The sequence below is a fragment of the Sebastes umbrosus genome, chromosome 13, assembly GCF_015220745.1.
Source record: "Sebastes umbrosus isolate fSebUmb1 chromosome 13, fSebUmb1.pri, whole genome shotgun sequence".
NCBI lineage: Eukaryota > Metazoa > Chordata > Actinopteri > Perciformes > Sebastidae > Sebastes > Sebastes umbrosus.
The window spans coordinates 8,994,813-9,011,201 of record NC_051281.1 but is presented as its reverse complement, the minus strand read 5'-3'; the positions used below and the strand labels follow the sequence as shown (position 1 = coordinate 9,011,201).

Genomic DNA, 16,389 nt, shown 5'->3' with positions numbered 1-16,389 from the left:
TTTAATCACACTCCCCTTTCAATGTCTTCAATCATTTGCACAGCCAGCGTAAATGACTGAAGGGAATTTGCATTGAGAAGTTTTTGCTGCAAACTTTTACTGAAGAGAAATAATTCAATTAATCAAAATGTTTTGAACTGTGACGACTCAGTGAGGCTGTTAATGAAGCTCTAATGAGCGCGGCTTAAACATCCCACATTTGTAGTCAGACAGAAGAATTAAACATCTCAGCATTTCTGGTGTTTTATTTCAAAAGGAAGTAGACTTCTTCTCGTTCTGGCCTGTGTTTGGTGCATGTGATCAGATTTGATCAGATCCTGATCAAATTTGTGTTTGTTCTGTTTTGTGTTTTGCTTGTAAATGCCACTTTATCATGAGATTTGCACTACACACTTTAGATTGCAATTAATAGACATTATATTTGGAAATTGAAAATAAAAGTCGATATACATTGAACAGATTGTAGTGCAGGTCACATCAGGTTTCAGCCACTCTGCTCCTGGAAGAGTAAATGAATCACTCACAGGGGAAAGATAAATAGCAAATGTCAAATAACACCTTCACAAATGATAATTAAATACTGGGAATTGATTTATGCAGCTTATCAGAGATGATAAACCAAAGAGGAACTGTACTCTAAGCTCTTTCTTGGGGCTCTGCGTGGCTGACATCAACCAAGCTGACTTCTGTTAAATCCGTACGACTGTCAGAGTTAAAATCTTCTGACAGATTGTGTGTGTTCTACTTTTTCTTCCTCTCGGCTGACATTGGCTGTGGCAGGCCTTACTGAACTCTCTGACAACCAGCAGTCCATCGACATGGAGAGAAGCAAGTCGCCCACTTCAGGTAACCTGCTGACACACACACAAACACCACCTTCCCCGTATGGAAATATATTTTGTGGTTGGCACTGTGAAGCTGGGATGCCTTTGTCTTTCAATGTGAGCGATACCTCCAGTATGCAGCCTGTGGTCACCTCACACCCGTCACCAGAGCATCTGCACCTGATGAGTGAATGGCAGCTGTTTGAGGCTGTAGTATGGAGGATGGAATACATTTCAATGTTTTGAAAAAAGGGCAAGACATGCTGAAAATGTCATGCAGTTATCAGACAGTTTTATTGCAGTATACTGTGGCATATCTGATGCATTTTGTCACAGCTTCCAGCTGGTCTTCCTTTTATTTCAGTGTCATGAAATTATTTCACAAAGGTAAGCCAGAGAAAAGACAACACTTTTCATTTGCTCTACCTCTTTCTTTTAGGCCTCTTTGACTTTCTTGTTTGTCCAACTGCTCTTCTTCTTCTCTTTGACGGAGTTATAAGTCCAACCACTGTTGGGATAGCATAAAAGTAGCCAGCAGCTCATGTTTAGAGAGACTGAGAGTAAAAGATAAAGAAAGCAACGCATAGGGATGACTAAAGAGAGCATGCCCTATAACATGCTTACACCCGGGCCACACTGGACGTATGAACAGCTCGTAATGGCTGCCTCGCTGAATTGCTGCGTCTCTCGCGCGTGTGGCGTCCACACCGGCAGCGTTTCTGCTGCTGCCAGCCATTTCTTTCTACGTAGAGTTTGCCTTTCATACTGGCCATTTTATTGATGTCAAAACACTGTCAAAAAGATCACTTTTACTGTCTGTCATTGCTGTGAACCACGCGGCATGTGGGAAAAATAGGCGGGACCTCAGATCTCTTGTGGGCTGCTGTTCCCAGGAAATTTTCTTTGGTTATGTTATGAAAATAGTTCACCAAAATGTGTTTCTGAAAACAATTATGCAAGAAATACGCCTCGCAGTTGCTATATCCGTCTTTATTTTAGTTCGACGACGGTTAGATCTCAAATTTATGCAAATGAGGAGGGGGCGACGTGACGCCCCGTCTCTCGATTCGCGCCGCCACGCTACCAGAATGCATTGCACGGCTTCTTACATAGACCATGAATGGGAAGTGTGGAAAGGATGGAGCCTGTGGACACGAACCATAACCTGTTAACATGGGAGCTGAAATAAAAAGCAAGAGGTTCCGCGACGCATACGCGCTGCTCACACATCCAGTGTGTCCTGGGCGTTACAGTGGTGATGACCTGCAGTTGATAACTTGTGGCAGTAACCTGCATCAAGGCTTAAATATCTGAAATCAGACCAGAACAGTTCTCACAGCTGGTTAAATTATTTATTTGTATCATCCATAATATATTATAAAACCCTCCTGTGCACTGCTTTTAGTCAAATATTTGCTGGCATGTCTGTGTGTGTAGCAGACAGTGCTTGACTTAAATTAAATGCTACAGGATGTATAATGAAATAGACATGACTCTTTAGAGGGGAACGGTGTGGTGAAGCATATAATGTAAATGTCCTTAATATTTGTAGTTGATGTTATATTCATTATGTCGTCGCCTGCTTTGGTTTTCAGGATCACAGATTGTAGATATGATGGTTGAAGAGATGAGCTGCAGTGTGAGAGGACGGTGGCGTGTTATCATAGATTAGAAGATAATGTAGGAGATTCCTGGGTTCTGAGTAAAAGTCGGATGCAATAGATAAGGTTTTAAACTGTGAGATTGTTTATAGTATGTTGAGGTTTGTGTGGTTGGAGACGAGGCAGATGAAAAGAGAGTGTGTTTGTGATTGCAAAAAAAAGAAGCAGAAATACATAATGGAGGGAGAGAAGAGATGAGAACATTACCCAGCAGGCACTTCTGTAGCTGTTTGGGGAAAACACTTTATCTCAGCAAATTCGGAGCTTAAAGGTCAAATGGAGAAAGTGTGCAAGTGTGTAAATCTGTGCTTAAGACACCGCCGAGCAAGCATGCTGTGTCCTCTAGGCATAGTGGGCTTTAGAAGGCTTTAGTTTCCAAACGATTAACTTTAAACCAACTAAATGTATCAGTGATGTTTCTTATATGTAACAGATATTAGATATACTAAGTACTAGTGGATTTATAGAAAAAAAAACATCTTTAGAATTATTTCTTTTTGTGCAATCTAGGTATTTTTTCCCCTAAAAGTTATGAAAATACTCCCACAAACTGGTTTTCTTTCTGCATAAAACCTGTGAAATATATGAGAAGAACCGTTCAATCTCAGCTCCAACACGGGGCTTCATGTCATACTCTGTGACATCCCTTTCTAGTGTTTGCCTCGTTGGCAAATCTGTGCTTTTCAGATGGTTTTCAAGGAAAAAGAAGGAACAATTTAACAGTATCTTTTTGAAGCCTCCAGAAACAGCACTCCGTCTGCGAAAAACCTGCCGACAGAAATAATTTGAAACTTTGAAACTCTTTGTAATAACTAATACTAGTTCTGGGAAAATGTGATCCTACGGGGAAGTGGAGGATGTTTGGGAATTAAAAATATTATGTCTTTGAACTAAGCAGAGGTGCAGTGAAACTGTGTTTTTCTCACAAACAAGGATGGGCCACAGCTCATATTTGTGTAATAATAAGACATCATTAGCCAGTGATAAAATACTAAATTTATCCTGAGGAGTATATGAACGCTGGTGCATGAGAGTGGTGTGCAAATATTCAATTAGTCTGATGTGTTTTACAGAGAATAAAAGCTTTGGGGATTTCTGCTAGCTCTTTATATGAAAAAATAATTTGACAGCTTTCAGGCCACCAAGGGCACTGCTGTTTTTTACCACTTCCCATCTGGCACTTTACCCCTGTCCTTACAGGTGGAGAGCTCACTTAGCTCCATGTTGCTTTGTCGGACTGTGTGGGCCTCATGGGTCCAAGCCTTTGAATGACTCATATTCCCCCTTAACCAAGACAAAGGCCAATGGAAATCCTCCCAGAGTCACAGAGACGATGCTTTACCCCAAATAACCTGGCAACTCCTGTAGGGAGGGGTGTGTGAGCTCAGGTATCCAAGAAGAGCTTGGAGTAGTATGTATCAGTGCAAGGTGACTCCCAGATGCCTCGCTGTGGAGGTGTCCAACTGGGAGGAGACCCTGGGGCAGACCTTGAACACACTGGAGGGACATTGTGCACTCCTCGTGGCCTGAGAATGCCTCAGGTGAACCCAGGAGGACCTAGAAGATGTGGCTGGTGTGATGGTTGCTTTGCTTAGATTGATGCTGCCGCAATCCTCCACCAGATGAACAGCTGAAAATACATGGATCGATGGCAGAGGTGTGGCCTCAAGTCACAAGGATTGGACTCGAGTCACACATTTGGTGACTCAAGACTCGATTTGACAAATTACCAGACCTGCAACTCGACTCGGACTTAAAGCTGCAGAGCGTAGAATTGGAGCAAATATGATTTTAAAAAGTTATTTTTATAAAACAGTTACTTTACCCTGACAGTAGTGCATGAGACAGGTAATCTCTCCTAAACAGACTGAAGGAAAACAACCAATCAGAGCCGAGTTGGAGTCTGCCGTCCAGCTGCCGTCTATGAGCCGGCTGTCAATCACTCCCGAACTCCGACCAAACGGTCAAACTAGGCAGCGCTGATCAAATATGAATCAATATTCTGTTACTGTAATGCCTATTTCTCTCCTCTAATGTCTTCAGAAACATCTTGTAGCATACTGTTTAGTTGTTAAATGAGAAAGTTTGTGACCCGGCAGCCTTGTTGACAACAATTGAGGAAATATCAAGCACCGCCCACCAGCCGGAGCCCAGCCATTAGGAACGCTCTCTCTCTGAAATGACCTGTGATTGGTCAAAGTCTTCCGTCAAGGGCTAGATTTTTTTAAAGCATGAGAACAGAGCCATGAGGAGGTGCAGAAGTCTAGTTATCTCTCAGAAAACTTGAATTATAATATGCTGAAAGGTTATTATGGAATTTTTGCCCAATGATGCCAAAAATATACTGCCTACTGCAGGTTTAGACACCGGTGACTCATGACTGAAAATACTCAATACCTTCCCCAAAGCCCAAAGATTGAAAAGTATGTTATTTAGAAAGTGTGTGCATAAAGACGATCAACCAGCCGGTACCAGAGGTAACTCCCACAGCGTCAGAGATGTCAGGTTTATTTACTTTTTTAGAGATCCTGTATTGATTTGTTTGGGAAGAGTATTTACTCGTGGGGGAAATAACTGAACCGAACAAACTGAATTTCTATCTTTTGTTGTTTACTGCTGAATCCCCCAAAATATTATTGGGACTTGCATTTGATTATCTTACACTTAAATCCCCAGATCCACTTTGTTTGAACCAATCCGACAGCATCCAATCAAGTTGCAGGAGAAAACCATGAAGGACTAACGTTACGCTACAGTTGGCACCAATTACTCTGTTGTTAAAATGGCATTACATTTGGTGGAGATCGCATTATGACTTGTTTAGAACTCAAAACTCAAAGTTTAGGACTCGGGACTTCAGTGCAAAGTCTTGAGACTTACTTGTGATTTGCAAGACAATGACTTGGTCCCACCTCTGAAAGACAGACCTAGATATACAATACAGTAGTAAAGTATATTGCACTAACCTCTCTTTGGTATAATGTATACACAGAACTACTGCAGAAAATCAGTCAACAGCAGCCTGCTTTATTGAACTTGAGTCTTGCTTTTCTGTCTACCAGGTAAACTTTTGAAAGCTGTTCCAAATTGTGTACTATTGAGGCTTATTTGCAGGTATAGCACATACGTAAGCATCTTATTGCCCAGTAGAATAGAAATACCAATGTACTGTGTCCACAGGAGGATGAATAGAGTGACTCACCAATGATTCAGTCACTCAGAAATCACTCCGTCAGGTCCTGAGATTTTTGGCTTTTGAAACATTCAGCTCCTTTGTGATGGAGGACTGTGCTACAAGCAAGTGAGCAGTGTTGTTACATTTCAACCTTGAAGGCAGAAAGCTATGGAGGACGGAACCTGACAAAATCAAAAATGTGTAATAAATAAATAAATGACTCTATAAATAAATAAATAGCTATATAAATGTACAAAACAAATATTAAAATTAAATGTAGGCATTAATTAATTGATAAAATGTGAAATAAATGTATGTTTCTACATTAATTTTCTTCTTTATTTATTTACTTTTGTATTAATTCCCCTATCTATCTACTCTTCTAATTAATTTCCCCTTTTATGTATTTATTTTTATTAACTTTTAAATGTATTTATTTATTTTTCATTTATTTTTTATTTATTTTAAATGCATTTATTTATTTATTTTAAATTTATTTTTTTTATTTTTGCATTTATTTTTTATTTATTTTAAGTTCACTTATTTATTTTTTTATTTATTTTTTATTTATTTTAAGTTCACTTATGAATTTTTGCATTTATTTTGTATTTATTTTGTATTTATTTTTAAACGTATTTATTCATTATTAATAATAAATAAATAAAAAATAAAAGTGCAAAAACAGTAAAGGTATTTTCGTATTAAATATGCCTTCCAATGTTTTGTGCATCCCTGACAAAAACATTATAAATACTAATTCACTAAAAATTATGTTGTTTAATGTTTGTCGCAGCTGCACTTCCATGATTGGCTCTATCAGTATTGTCCAGGATACAGAAATTGTCTCATCCTCGAGCTTGTCTTTTTGTCTGTTCTTGTTCTCTCTCCAGCCTCTTAAGGAGAGCATAAGAACCGCATAACAAAACCAGGACAAGATGTTCTCTGCTGTCTTGGCAGAGCGTCTTTCAGCATTGTGAAGTGTGGACTAGGTCATGGTCACTCTGTCCCATTACAAGCCTGTCATTTGCTAATTAGAGAAATGGAAGAAAGAAAGAATTATGAAGAGCCGGATGAAAAGCACAGCGGACAGACGCGGCACGGCACACTGTGATCAAGTGTCTGATTCACTTACCCACAGAGGGGGGGATTTGTGGAGCCGAGTACAGTTTCAGAATCAGCAATCAAGATGGAAATGTTAACAATGATTAATAGCAGTGCGACCTAACTTGAGAGAAATCTTCAATATTAATGCGAGAGTACATTTAAACTAGCTATGGCTGGAGCCAAATGAGGCAACACAGCTGTGCTCTGCTTGATAGCTGAAGAGTTCATGGTTTGTTTCCTCCTGCTGAATATCAACTTCCACCTTTCTCTATGGCCATTAGAGGCTGTCTGGCCGTCCCCGGCACTGTGTCTTTTCAAGGCCACATACAGACTGTGGACAGCTTATTAAGGAAGCCAGCATCGTCCTGATTCACCCCGTGTGTCAATAACTGCAGCCGTATCTCTCTCGTCTCCCTCACACATCGTTCCCCCTCTTTTACCTGACCCTCTCCCTATCTTCCTTTTGTCATTAGGCCCAGTAATTGGCCCTTCTCCTGCCTGAAAGCTGTCTCCCTCCACAACCTTCCCATTGTCTGCTTTTTTTATGTCCTGAAGTGTGTTGTTTTGGTTTTGGGGTTATGCGTAACATCTCCTCTGGGAGCGTTACGTCTCTTGTGGCTGAAGTTTACTTGACCAGGCCCAGTTGTGAGGTGGACTAACAAGCCGAGGTGCCAGGATGCCAGTGATCGGTGCCTGACCTGGCAGGATATTTTTAGCGGTGAGAGTGTCAGGGGAGACAGGGAGGAGGTGATGGGCTGAAACTTTACAGTGTGTCAAACTGGTGGTGCCACCTGCTCAGCTCCATGCAGCTCAAAGTGGCTTGATAGAACTAAAAATAAGTCTACCAACAGTTGCTGCTGCACTGCCATTTATAATACATAATAAAAAACTGCATTATGCTGCTACTCATAAACAGTATAGGTGTATGGTTTAAAACATTATATGGACAAATATTGTTTATGACGAGCCTAAAAATGCTCAAATGTATTAAAGTTACTCAGTTTGTTACAGAAGCATCATTTTGGGCTCTATTATTAGTGAATCAAGATTAAAAAAAAATATTGTAACATATTTCAGGTAGTTTCTTAAAGGACCGTGTGTGACATTTAGGGGGATCTATTGGCATAAATGGAATATAATATTAATAAATATGTTTTCTTTAGTGTATAATCACCTGATAATAAGAATTGTGTTTTCATTAGCTTAGAATGAGCCGTTTAAATCTACATAGGGAGCGGGTCCTCTTCACTGAGCCGGCCGCCATGTTTCTACAGTAGCCCAGAATGGACAAACCAAACACTGTGTTAACTTTTCCTGCTTGGGTCGGAGTCGATAACGCAACTCGCTCCGGAGTTAAACCCCGTCACTCCATCCAGCCGCCGGGAAACAAGACACAGTAAACCTGTGTTGGTCTTGAGGAGATGCAGCATTTACTTCTGCACAAACTGCAACGTCCATTGTACATTCACTTGATATTCTCAGAGCTAAACTAACTCTGTGTTCTGCTCCATTAGCTCACTTGTTCGCTCGTTCACCACCACTGCCTCTCTCTCTTGCTTCACCACTCACTTCCTACATACACACACACACTCTGGCTCTGCTATTCTCCAAATGACCTAATCTTACAACAACTGGCTCTAGAAAGAGCCATTCGCGTTTTCACGTCAGCCATCGTAGTTCTTCTACACGCTTGGCACACGGGAGAGGCTGCAATCTGCAACCTCACCACTAGATGACGCTAAATCCTACACACTGGACTTTAAGCTAAATTCATGTTCCTTGACAAGTTTGGTCATCATGTTTTTCATTTGCAATGATTTTGCTTTAAACACAATGGATGCAATCACACCTGAAATTGTTTTACACATGCAACAATATTATCACTTTTGCCAAAACGAGGAATGAAGTAATACACCGTTGAAGCTTTTCCTGCATAAATGTTGTAAAAATCCTCCAGTAAGAGAAATGCTATCTTATGTCCAGCCATACAAAATTTCAAATTGAACCATTACAGTTTCAACCCTTATTTGCTCTGCCATGTTATGTTGTTTTGTCAGAGCCACTTCTGTGCTTCATGTGCTACTTTTCTCTGACCACTTGGATCAGTAGCAATGACGCACAAAGCTGTGTCACCAAAGTGACTCTGTGTGCACCGCATGAACTGTGTGATGATGTCACGAAAATAGGGCCTCTGATGATGCACTGCTATAAAGTAATGTTTTGAGGGGGGATGTAATCACCCTTGTTAGTTAAATTACCATAATGCATGCCCCATGTTAACCTGCCATCTCCTCCTCTCCATTCCCTGGTAGCAGAGAGAGTGCAGGGCAGAACGGTTGTTTAGTTGAATATGGTAATCTAGTCTGCCTGACTCATTGATCCTTTATCTGACTGAGGTTTGTGCAAGTTAGAATCTATGACCCCGACCACGGCTCTGACATATCAGTAGCCTGACGGTGCTGTGTGTTGATAAATCCATGGTGCTGTCCGTGGTGCTGAAGTTGCAGACGGATTTGTAATTGCAACTTTTTCCTCAGAGTCCTGCCCTTTTGTCAGTTTCGTCTTGAATCTATAATTTTCTCTAAACTATTCAGCTAATGAGGGTAGCGTTTCGCTTGTCACAGGTCACCAAAAACGAACAAATGTATTAATAGAGTAGTAATAGAAAGTGTTTAAACATTTCTTCTGTAAAACTTGCTGTTAGACGATATGTTGAAGTAGTCACAAAGTGTGAATGTGTGGTTAAAGATTTAATTAATAGGTCAAGGGAAGTATTTTCATGTTGATCTATTTGAAATGTGTGTTTGGGTCTGGTGCTTGTGTTGAGGCTCCAAGATCAAGCATATGAATGACCTCTACTCAGTTTTAGAGTTGCTGCAGTAGGGGCAGCAACGGCACTCTAAATAAAGTCTACGCTGGCCGTGTGACGCCAACAGCCTGTCAGCGGTGCAAGTCCTCTGTCAGCGTCCCCACTGGTTCCAGACGGTCACGTTTCTGCCGTCAGGAGCTTTTCAGCCACGGCCTCAGGTGCCGGGTAACAAACATGAGCAAAAAAAGGAAAGGCCATCTGCACTGTGCTGTTGGGTTGGCCAAAGTTAGCTCTCATTTGAGTTTCTGTTATGATCATGGCTGATGACATTGCAACCTTGAAATGATGGGGTAAATGATTTGTTGTCTGTTTGCCTTGTTGGAGCGTAGAAGAAGAGCTAGTGTATATTTGTAAGTGGTGATCAAATGTAGTAAAAGTTGTAGTATTAGTAGTAGTAGTAGTAGCTGTTGGTGTTTGTGTTAGAGTATCATATTGCTGGTGGAATAGTGTTGTCCTTTAACCTTCTTACTAACCCTTTTGTTTTCATAACCTCTCAACTGTTTTCCTTCCCGTTACCTGCAAGTCTCTTTTTTCCCAGTTCACCCATTGTGTTTGTCTCTCCCCTGTTGCCCTGAAAAGTCTGTGTCTGTTCTGTTGGATCTCCTATTCCAGCTCATTACCCAACCTCCCTTCACAATGACCCACGCGTCCTGCCAGAGCCTGTGGCCAGTCTGAGAGCCAGCCACTGCAGTCCAGTCTTTTACTTGCTGGACAATGGTAAGAGGAGGGATGTCTCACGGATCTCAGCCTCTTCATGGACATCTGCTTGTGTTTTTTTTTTACTGTATGGCAGTAATGCAACAAGGGAGGGGGGGTGGGAGTATTGGGTTGTTTTTGGACAGGTGGTTGGTTCGATGTTGCACCTTGCATGCTAACTCTGCTTCCACACTGTGAGCAACACGATCAGAGGCACATGCATACCTTACTAGGGATGTCACGATACCAGATAGTTGATACCAATACCAGTGAAATTCCACGATTCTTAATATCCAATTTGATACCATGGTAAAAAAACAAAAGTAAAACAATAGATCCCATGTACTTCAACATAGTCCTTTATTAACATTTGCAGACTGTTTTTTGTTAGGAAGTTAAACAGGTCCCTCTCTATTATCAGTTTTATATTACTGTGAAAACATCTCCTTCAAACAACTGTATTTATTTCGGTGTCTCGCCAAAAACTACATTTTACAAAATGACATTTAAACACATCATGATAACGTTAGAATTTACTTTCGCCCAATTTTCTTTTAACTGAATAGAGCCTGAACACATCATAACGTGAATCAATGGCACCTCTAGTGTTGAAATAGGCAGGAGGGGAGCTAGTTAGCTGTTAGCAGCGTTAACTAGCTAGTTAACTAGCTCTTGACCTGCCAATTTCAACACAGATTTGTTGTTTGCAATGTAGCATTATCAGGGAAAAACATAGGGTGCGTCAATAGTGATTTATTGCGTTCCAAGACAACGTTAGTCTCGAGCCCTGATGGTACCTGCGGAACTGTAGAAACACAAGTACTGTCACGTTTTCTGAATTTCGGCATCGACTTGGTACCAAAGTATCGGTTCTCGTGACATCCCTATACCTTACAGAGCTACAAAAAAATATTATAGTCAGTCAATTTCAAGAGCAAAGCAGATTTTTTTAGCATTCTTGTTTTCCCACATGTGATGAAGTATATCTATAGCAGGTGCAAAATGGCCATGAAGCTGATTATAACCATTCAACTTTAATTTGAAAGGCTTAATGAAAAAAGAATAGGTAAAGGATACATCTGTTATCTGAAATTATAAAAAAAAACAATACACAGTGTGGTGTGTAGGTGGGAGGAGGGTTCTCGTCCTTGTTGCTGCACTGGCGACTCCTACTGGTTGGTTAGCAGTTAGCAGTGACAAGGACTGTAGTGTATAGGGGCTTGGGCACTCCAACTTGGGAGAAAGCCAGCAAAAATCACACAAATAAGCAATATACGTAACACAAAATCACGATAAAACATCTAGCTTTTAGGATCAAGATGTTGTTAGTTGCAGTACACTAATAAAATGCATTCAAACCCTCTCCCGCCACGATCGGTCACAACAGAATGACCCGTCAACCAAGTTGCTTGCAGTGTAAACAAGCTGAAAGGGCCTGTATTTCTAGGAGTAGACTGTCTGTCGCTGCCTTGTCAATGTGTCCCATGCCTTTGTGCGACTGCTGGTGTTGCATTATCTCTCTGCCCCAGCTGCAGGGGGGTTGGACATTGTGTTGTTTGTTGTATGTGCCAGATCTGGGCAATACTGCAAGGCAGGTGTGCTTGGGAAGAGGAAATGGTTGTACTTCTCCTCCTCACTCGTCAGCGCCTCTAGTGCTTCATTCTCTGTGACGTCAATCATTGTGCCTCCACTGGAACCACTCGTCTGTCTCACAAAAAGGCAACATGCTACCTTACCGGACTGTGGCGCTCGGTATCTCTCTCATTGTGTCTTTCTGACTGTGTGTCAATAAACCCACAATCTCATCTTGTTGTCATCTCCGCTAACACTCATCACTGTCTCTTCTCTGACTAACTGCATGGGGACCACTGTGTGGCCAGCTGCGATGCTGATAAATATAACGTCAGCTTGCTTTGTACGTTTATCAGTGTTGTGGCCTGATCAAGTCCAACATTAGCCCCATATGTGACCTCAGCACTCTGTACATTACTATGATTCAATCACATGAAGTTCCCCACACAAACCTTGGGGAAAAAATCAAAAATGTAGTTTTTGCCATGCTAGCGGTGTGTGTGTCAGTTCAACGTATCGTCATACAACGGTTCATATATCTTACGAAGTTATTCCTTATTTTTTGTGCATTTTCCCACGAATGTCCAGCAAGACGTGTTAATATCCGCTCGTTACATGCATAGTCTTCAAAATAAACATCCGTCTTCACAGGAAAGAATTTGGTTAGGTTTAGGCAACAACACTTAGTTAAGTTTTGGAAACAAAACTGCTTCGGGGTATTAACACCAGTCTCAATTCGTAACATACTGACGCTTTGCCAGACCCCTCGGCGTCACTTTTCGCCCGCAGTAAACACGTTCTTAACATTATGAATTAAACAAAAACACTTGCTTAGGATTAGGCAACAAAACCACTTAGTTATATTTAGGAAAAAACAATATGGTTGCGCTTAAAACTACTACGCTTGTAAAGCGAAAATGTGACTTCATGTTGTGAACGAACGGCTGAGTGCAAAGTGAAAGTCAAACTCTGCTTTTTAAACTACGTCACCACAGCACTTTCTATGAGCGTTTACTGTTGCCGTGGATTGGTTTACATTGTAGTTAATGGAAAGCCCAGGTCGTCGCATGCCAGCGCCAAAGGGTGCCTTGTACGTCACGGCCGTAACAAAGCGCCGGTATTTGACACCCTGGGAATGAGAACGAGCTGGATGAACATGTTAGTATGCTGACGTTGACATTTAGCTCAAAGCACCGCTTCACAGAACTGCTAGCATGGATATAGAATCTCAGTCTTGTTTACCTCTCAATCTGATAGCGGGTTTCATCCTCAAAAGCAATGATCTTACTGGCATCTATTGTCTGCCAGGAATGGTAACATGTTTGCCCGTGGGGAAACAAACATTTAAATCCAATATATCTTAGGCGTGTGCAGCGGAGAAGAAGAGCAGAGCAAAGTAGCGCCGTCTGTGGAATTTAAAGGGTTTTACCTCGGGCAAACATTTTATCATTCAGGAAACACAGAAGACATCTGTGGGATCACACAAATGCTTTTCAATGTGCGACACACTGCTGAATACATGGTATAAAATGAAAAATGCCCCAAGGTTTGCATAGGGAATACTATGTGACCAAATCACAGCGTAACATACGGACCGCTCAGGCCACAAATGGGGCTAGTCGAACATAAAGTGTTGTTATACAAGTGATTTAATATCGTCACATAAAGATACCAGCTTGGAGTAAAAGGTACTCCAGCCATGAAAAGAAAGCACATGAATTATTATAGGAATATAATAATATTATGAACCAATATAGGCTTATTAAAATTGTCATATTTAGACACAGCATTGTGGAGTTGCCAAAGTTAGCTCGTTGGTTCAGTGAGCATGTCGTAAATAGCAGGACTGTAACTGCGAAAAACAACAGTAATGAATGTTTGGTTGGTTATTGTTCATATTCACAATAAACATCAATCCCACATGTTTATTTTGATTAAAATGCATTTTATGAAGCGTTAACGCAGCAGCTGAGCTATTAAACAGAGGAACATCTGTGTGCAACAGGTTGATTATGAGAACATTTTCTCTGTCATTGTATCTCTAACACTGAACATTTTATACGGTTGCGGCAGCATCTGCAGTTTATTGTGAAAACAGACAGACACACACACACAGAGCTCATCTATTATCTCATTAGCAACACTAATCAGAAAGGCTTTACTTGTTCCTGGAAAAAATGGAAACAGAAACTCATTGATTGAGAAATTCAATTAGAGCACCATAACACCCCAATTTCCTCTGCAATAAAGGAAATATATTGTTGCTCAAAATGACCTTTGATGCTGAGCAGCCTACATGCTACTTCACAGCAAATAAACTGTATATAAATGGAATAAACTGTATTACATTACAGTAGATTAAATACAGTTCTACCATTTCTTCCGGTATGTCCTCTGCCGTACTCTTTTCTTTTATGGTACTCAGACTGGCAGAAGGATTGAAACCTTGAGTTTTTTTTTCTTTGATGAATTTTCCAATTCTAAAGTAAGCAGTCCGAATTATAAATGATGCAAATTCATGATCATGCTGTTTTCCTCGTGGTAATGAAATTTACCAATCGCCATGTAAACACCATCCCGTGTCCTCCACATGTCAAGTTAGCCATTCCAACACAGTCTCACGGCAGTTCGTCAGATAGTCACAAAATTGAATCTATTTTGATTCGTGTACATTCCGCTCCGGTCTTTTCAAAATAAAACTACTTTGTTAGGATTAGGAAAATATCAATTTAGTTAGGATTAGGCAACAAACTACTTAGTTAGGTTTAGGAAAAGATTGAATTGGTTAGGATGAGGCAACAAACTACTTAGTTTGGGTTAAGAAAAGATCAACTTGGTTAGGCTTAGGCAACAAAATAACTTAGTTAGGTTTAAGAAAAGATCAACTTGGTTAGGATTAGGCAACAAACTACTTAGTTAGGTTTAGGAAAAGATTGAATTGGTTAGGTTTAGGCAATAAACTACTTAGTTAGGTTTAAGAAAATATCAACTTGGTTAGGATTAGGCAACAAACTACTTAGTTAGGTTTAAGAAAAGATCAACTTGGTTAGGATTAGGCAACAAACTACTTAGTTAGGTTTAGGAAAAGATTGAATTGGTTAGGTTTAGGCAATAAACTACTTAGTTAGGTTTAAGAAAATATCTACTTGGTTAGGCTTAGGCAATAAAATAACTTAGTTAGGTTTAAGAAAAGATCAACTTGGTTAGGATTAGGCAACAAACTACTTAGTTTGGGTTAAGAAAAGATCAACTTGGTTAGGATTAGGCAACAAACTACTTAGTTAGGTTTAAGTAAAGATCAACTTTGTTGGGTTTAGGCAACAAAACTACTTAGTTAGGTTTAAGAAAAGATCAACTTTGTTGGGTTTAGGCAACAAATCGACTTAGTTAGGTTTAAGAAAAGATCTACTTGGTTAGGTTTAGGCAACAAACTACTTAGTTAGGTTTAGGAAAAGATTGACTTGGTTAGGATTAGGCAACAAACTACTTAGTTTGGGTTAAGAAAAGATCAACTTGGTTAGGATTAGGCAACAAACTACTTAGTTAGGTTTAAGAAAAGATCAACTTTGTTGGGTTTAGGCAACAAAACTACTTAGTTAGGTTTAAGAAAAGATCAACTTGGTTAGGTTTAGTCTATGTACACGAATCAATACATTAAATTCCGTGACTACTTCACAAACTGCTGTGCGACTGGGCTGGCCATTCAACACAAAGAAACAATGAACTATTGCCTTCTTTCTGAGGGGGAAACTGACTCATAACATCTCAAGTTTGACCTTTGCAGTTCTCCACTTACTGCAAAATGCTTGCAAAATGTTTTAACAAGTTATTTTGTTGCCTTCAGTGTCTGACTGTGATTTTTGTATTGACACCCTGTGGTGTCACCCTGTTTATTTGTGCCTCCCTGTCAGACATCCCAGGCCTTAGAAAAACAGATTTTACTGGGACATTTAAGCAGTAAAGACCTTTAGTCGACCTTTAGATTTATGGGACTCAAGTTTGACATCGAGAATAAATTTCATAAGTTTGTTTTGCCTTGTTGCAGCCCAACAAGACAATAACCATTAACTGTAAGTAATACTCCCAATGTGGATAACTTGGGTTGTTAAGTTGGCCCAGTATAGGTGTTATTGGTCTTGCAGAGATAGATAGGAACACTGGCCTGGGACGACAACGGAGCATGCATTTTGAAATATGCCTGCCGTGTGCAACTGCACCAATTTGCATGTTCTGGTTCTTTGTTCATTTGAGTCATTTTGTTTGGTTTGTTTTTTTGCACTTTTGTTTGTCATTGTTTGATTTAGATTACTCCTACTTTTATTTGCTTATGATTTATTTCATTTATTTTTTATTGGAAGGGATTAACTGGTGCTTTGTTTCCTATTCTTTTGTTTCAGTAAAGGGACCCGGCAGAAAGTTAAGTCTGCCAACAGATCTTAAGACTGATCTTGGTACGGTAGGCGAAAGCCAGCAGTTTTCACTTGATTT

General features: G+C 40.3%; 1 protein-coding gene across 10 annotated transcripts in view; it reads left to right on the top strand.

Moving 5' to 3' along the window:
* stxbp5l (syntaxin binding protein 5-like) overlaps nt 1-16,389 on the top strand; it is a 169,959-nt gene that overhangs the window by 130,341 nt on the left and 23,229 nt on the right. For 6 of the 10 annotated variants that reach the window (XM_037788952.1, XM_037788950.1, XM_037788948.1 and 3 more), the window contains one exon: nt 781-846. In XM_037788952.1, the coding sequence (XP_037644880.1) occupies nt 781-846 (66 nt within the window). Of the gene's footprint in view, nt 1-780; nt 847-10,245; nt 10,351-16,298; nt 16,353-16,389 lie in introns of all 10 variants that reach the window. The other 4 variants (XM_037788943.1, XM_037788945.1, XM_037788946.1 and 1 more) reach the window with 2 other exon arrangements.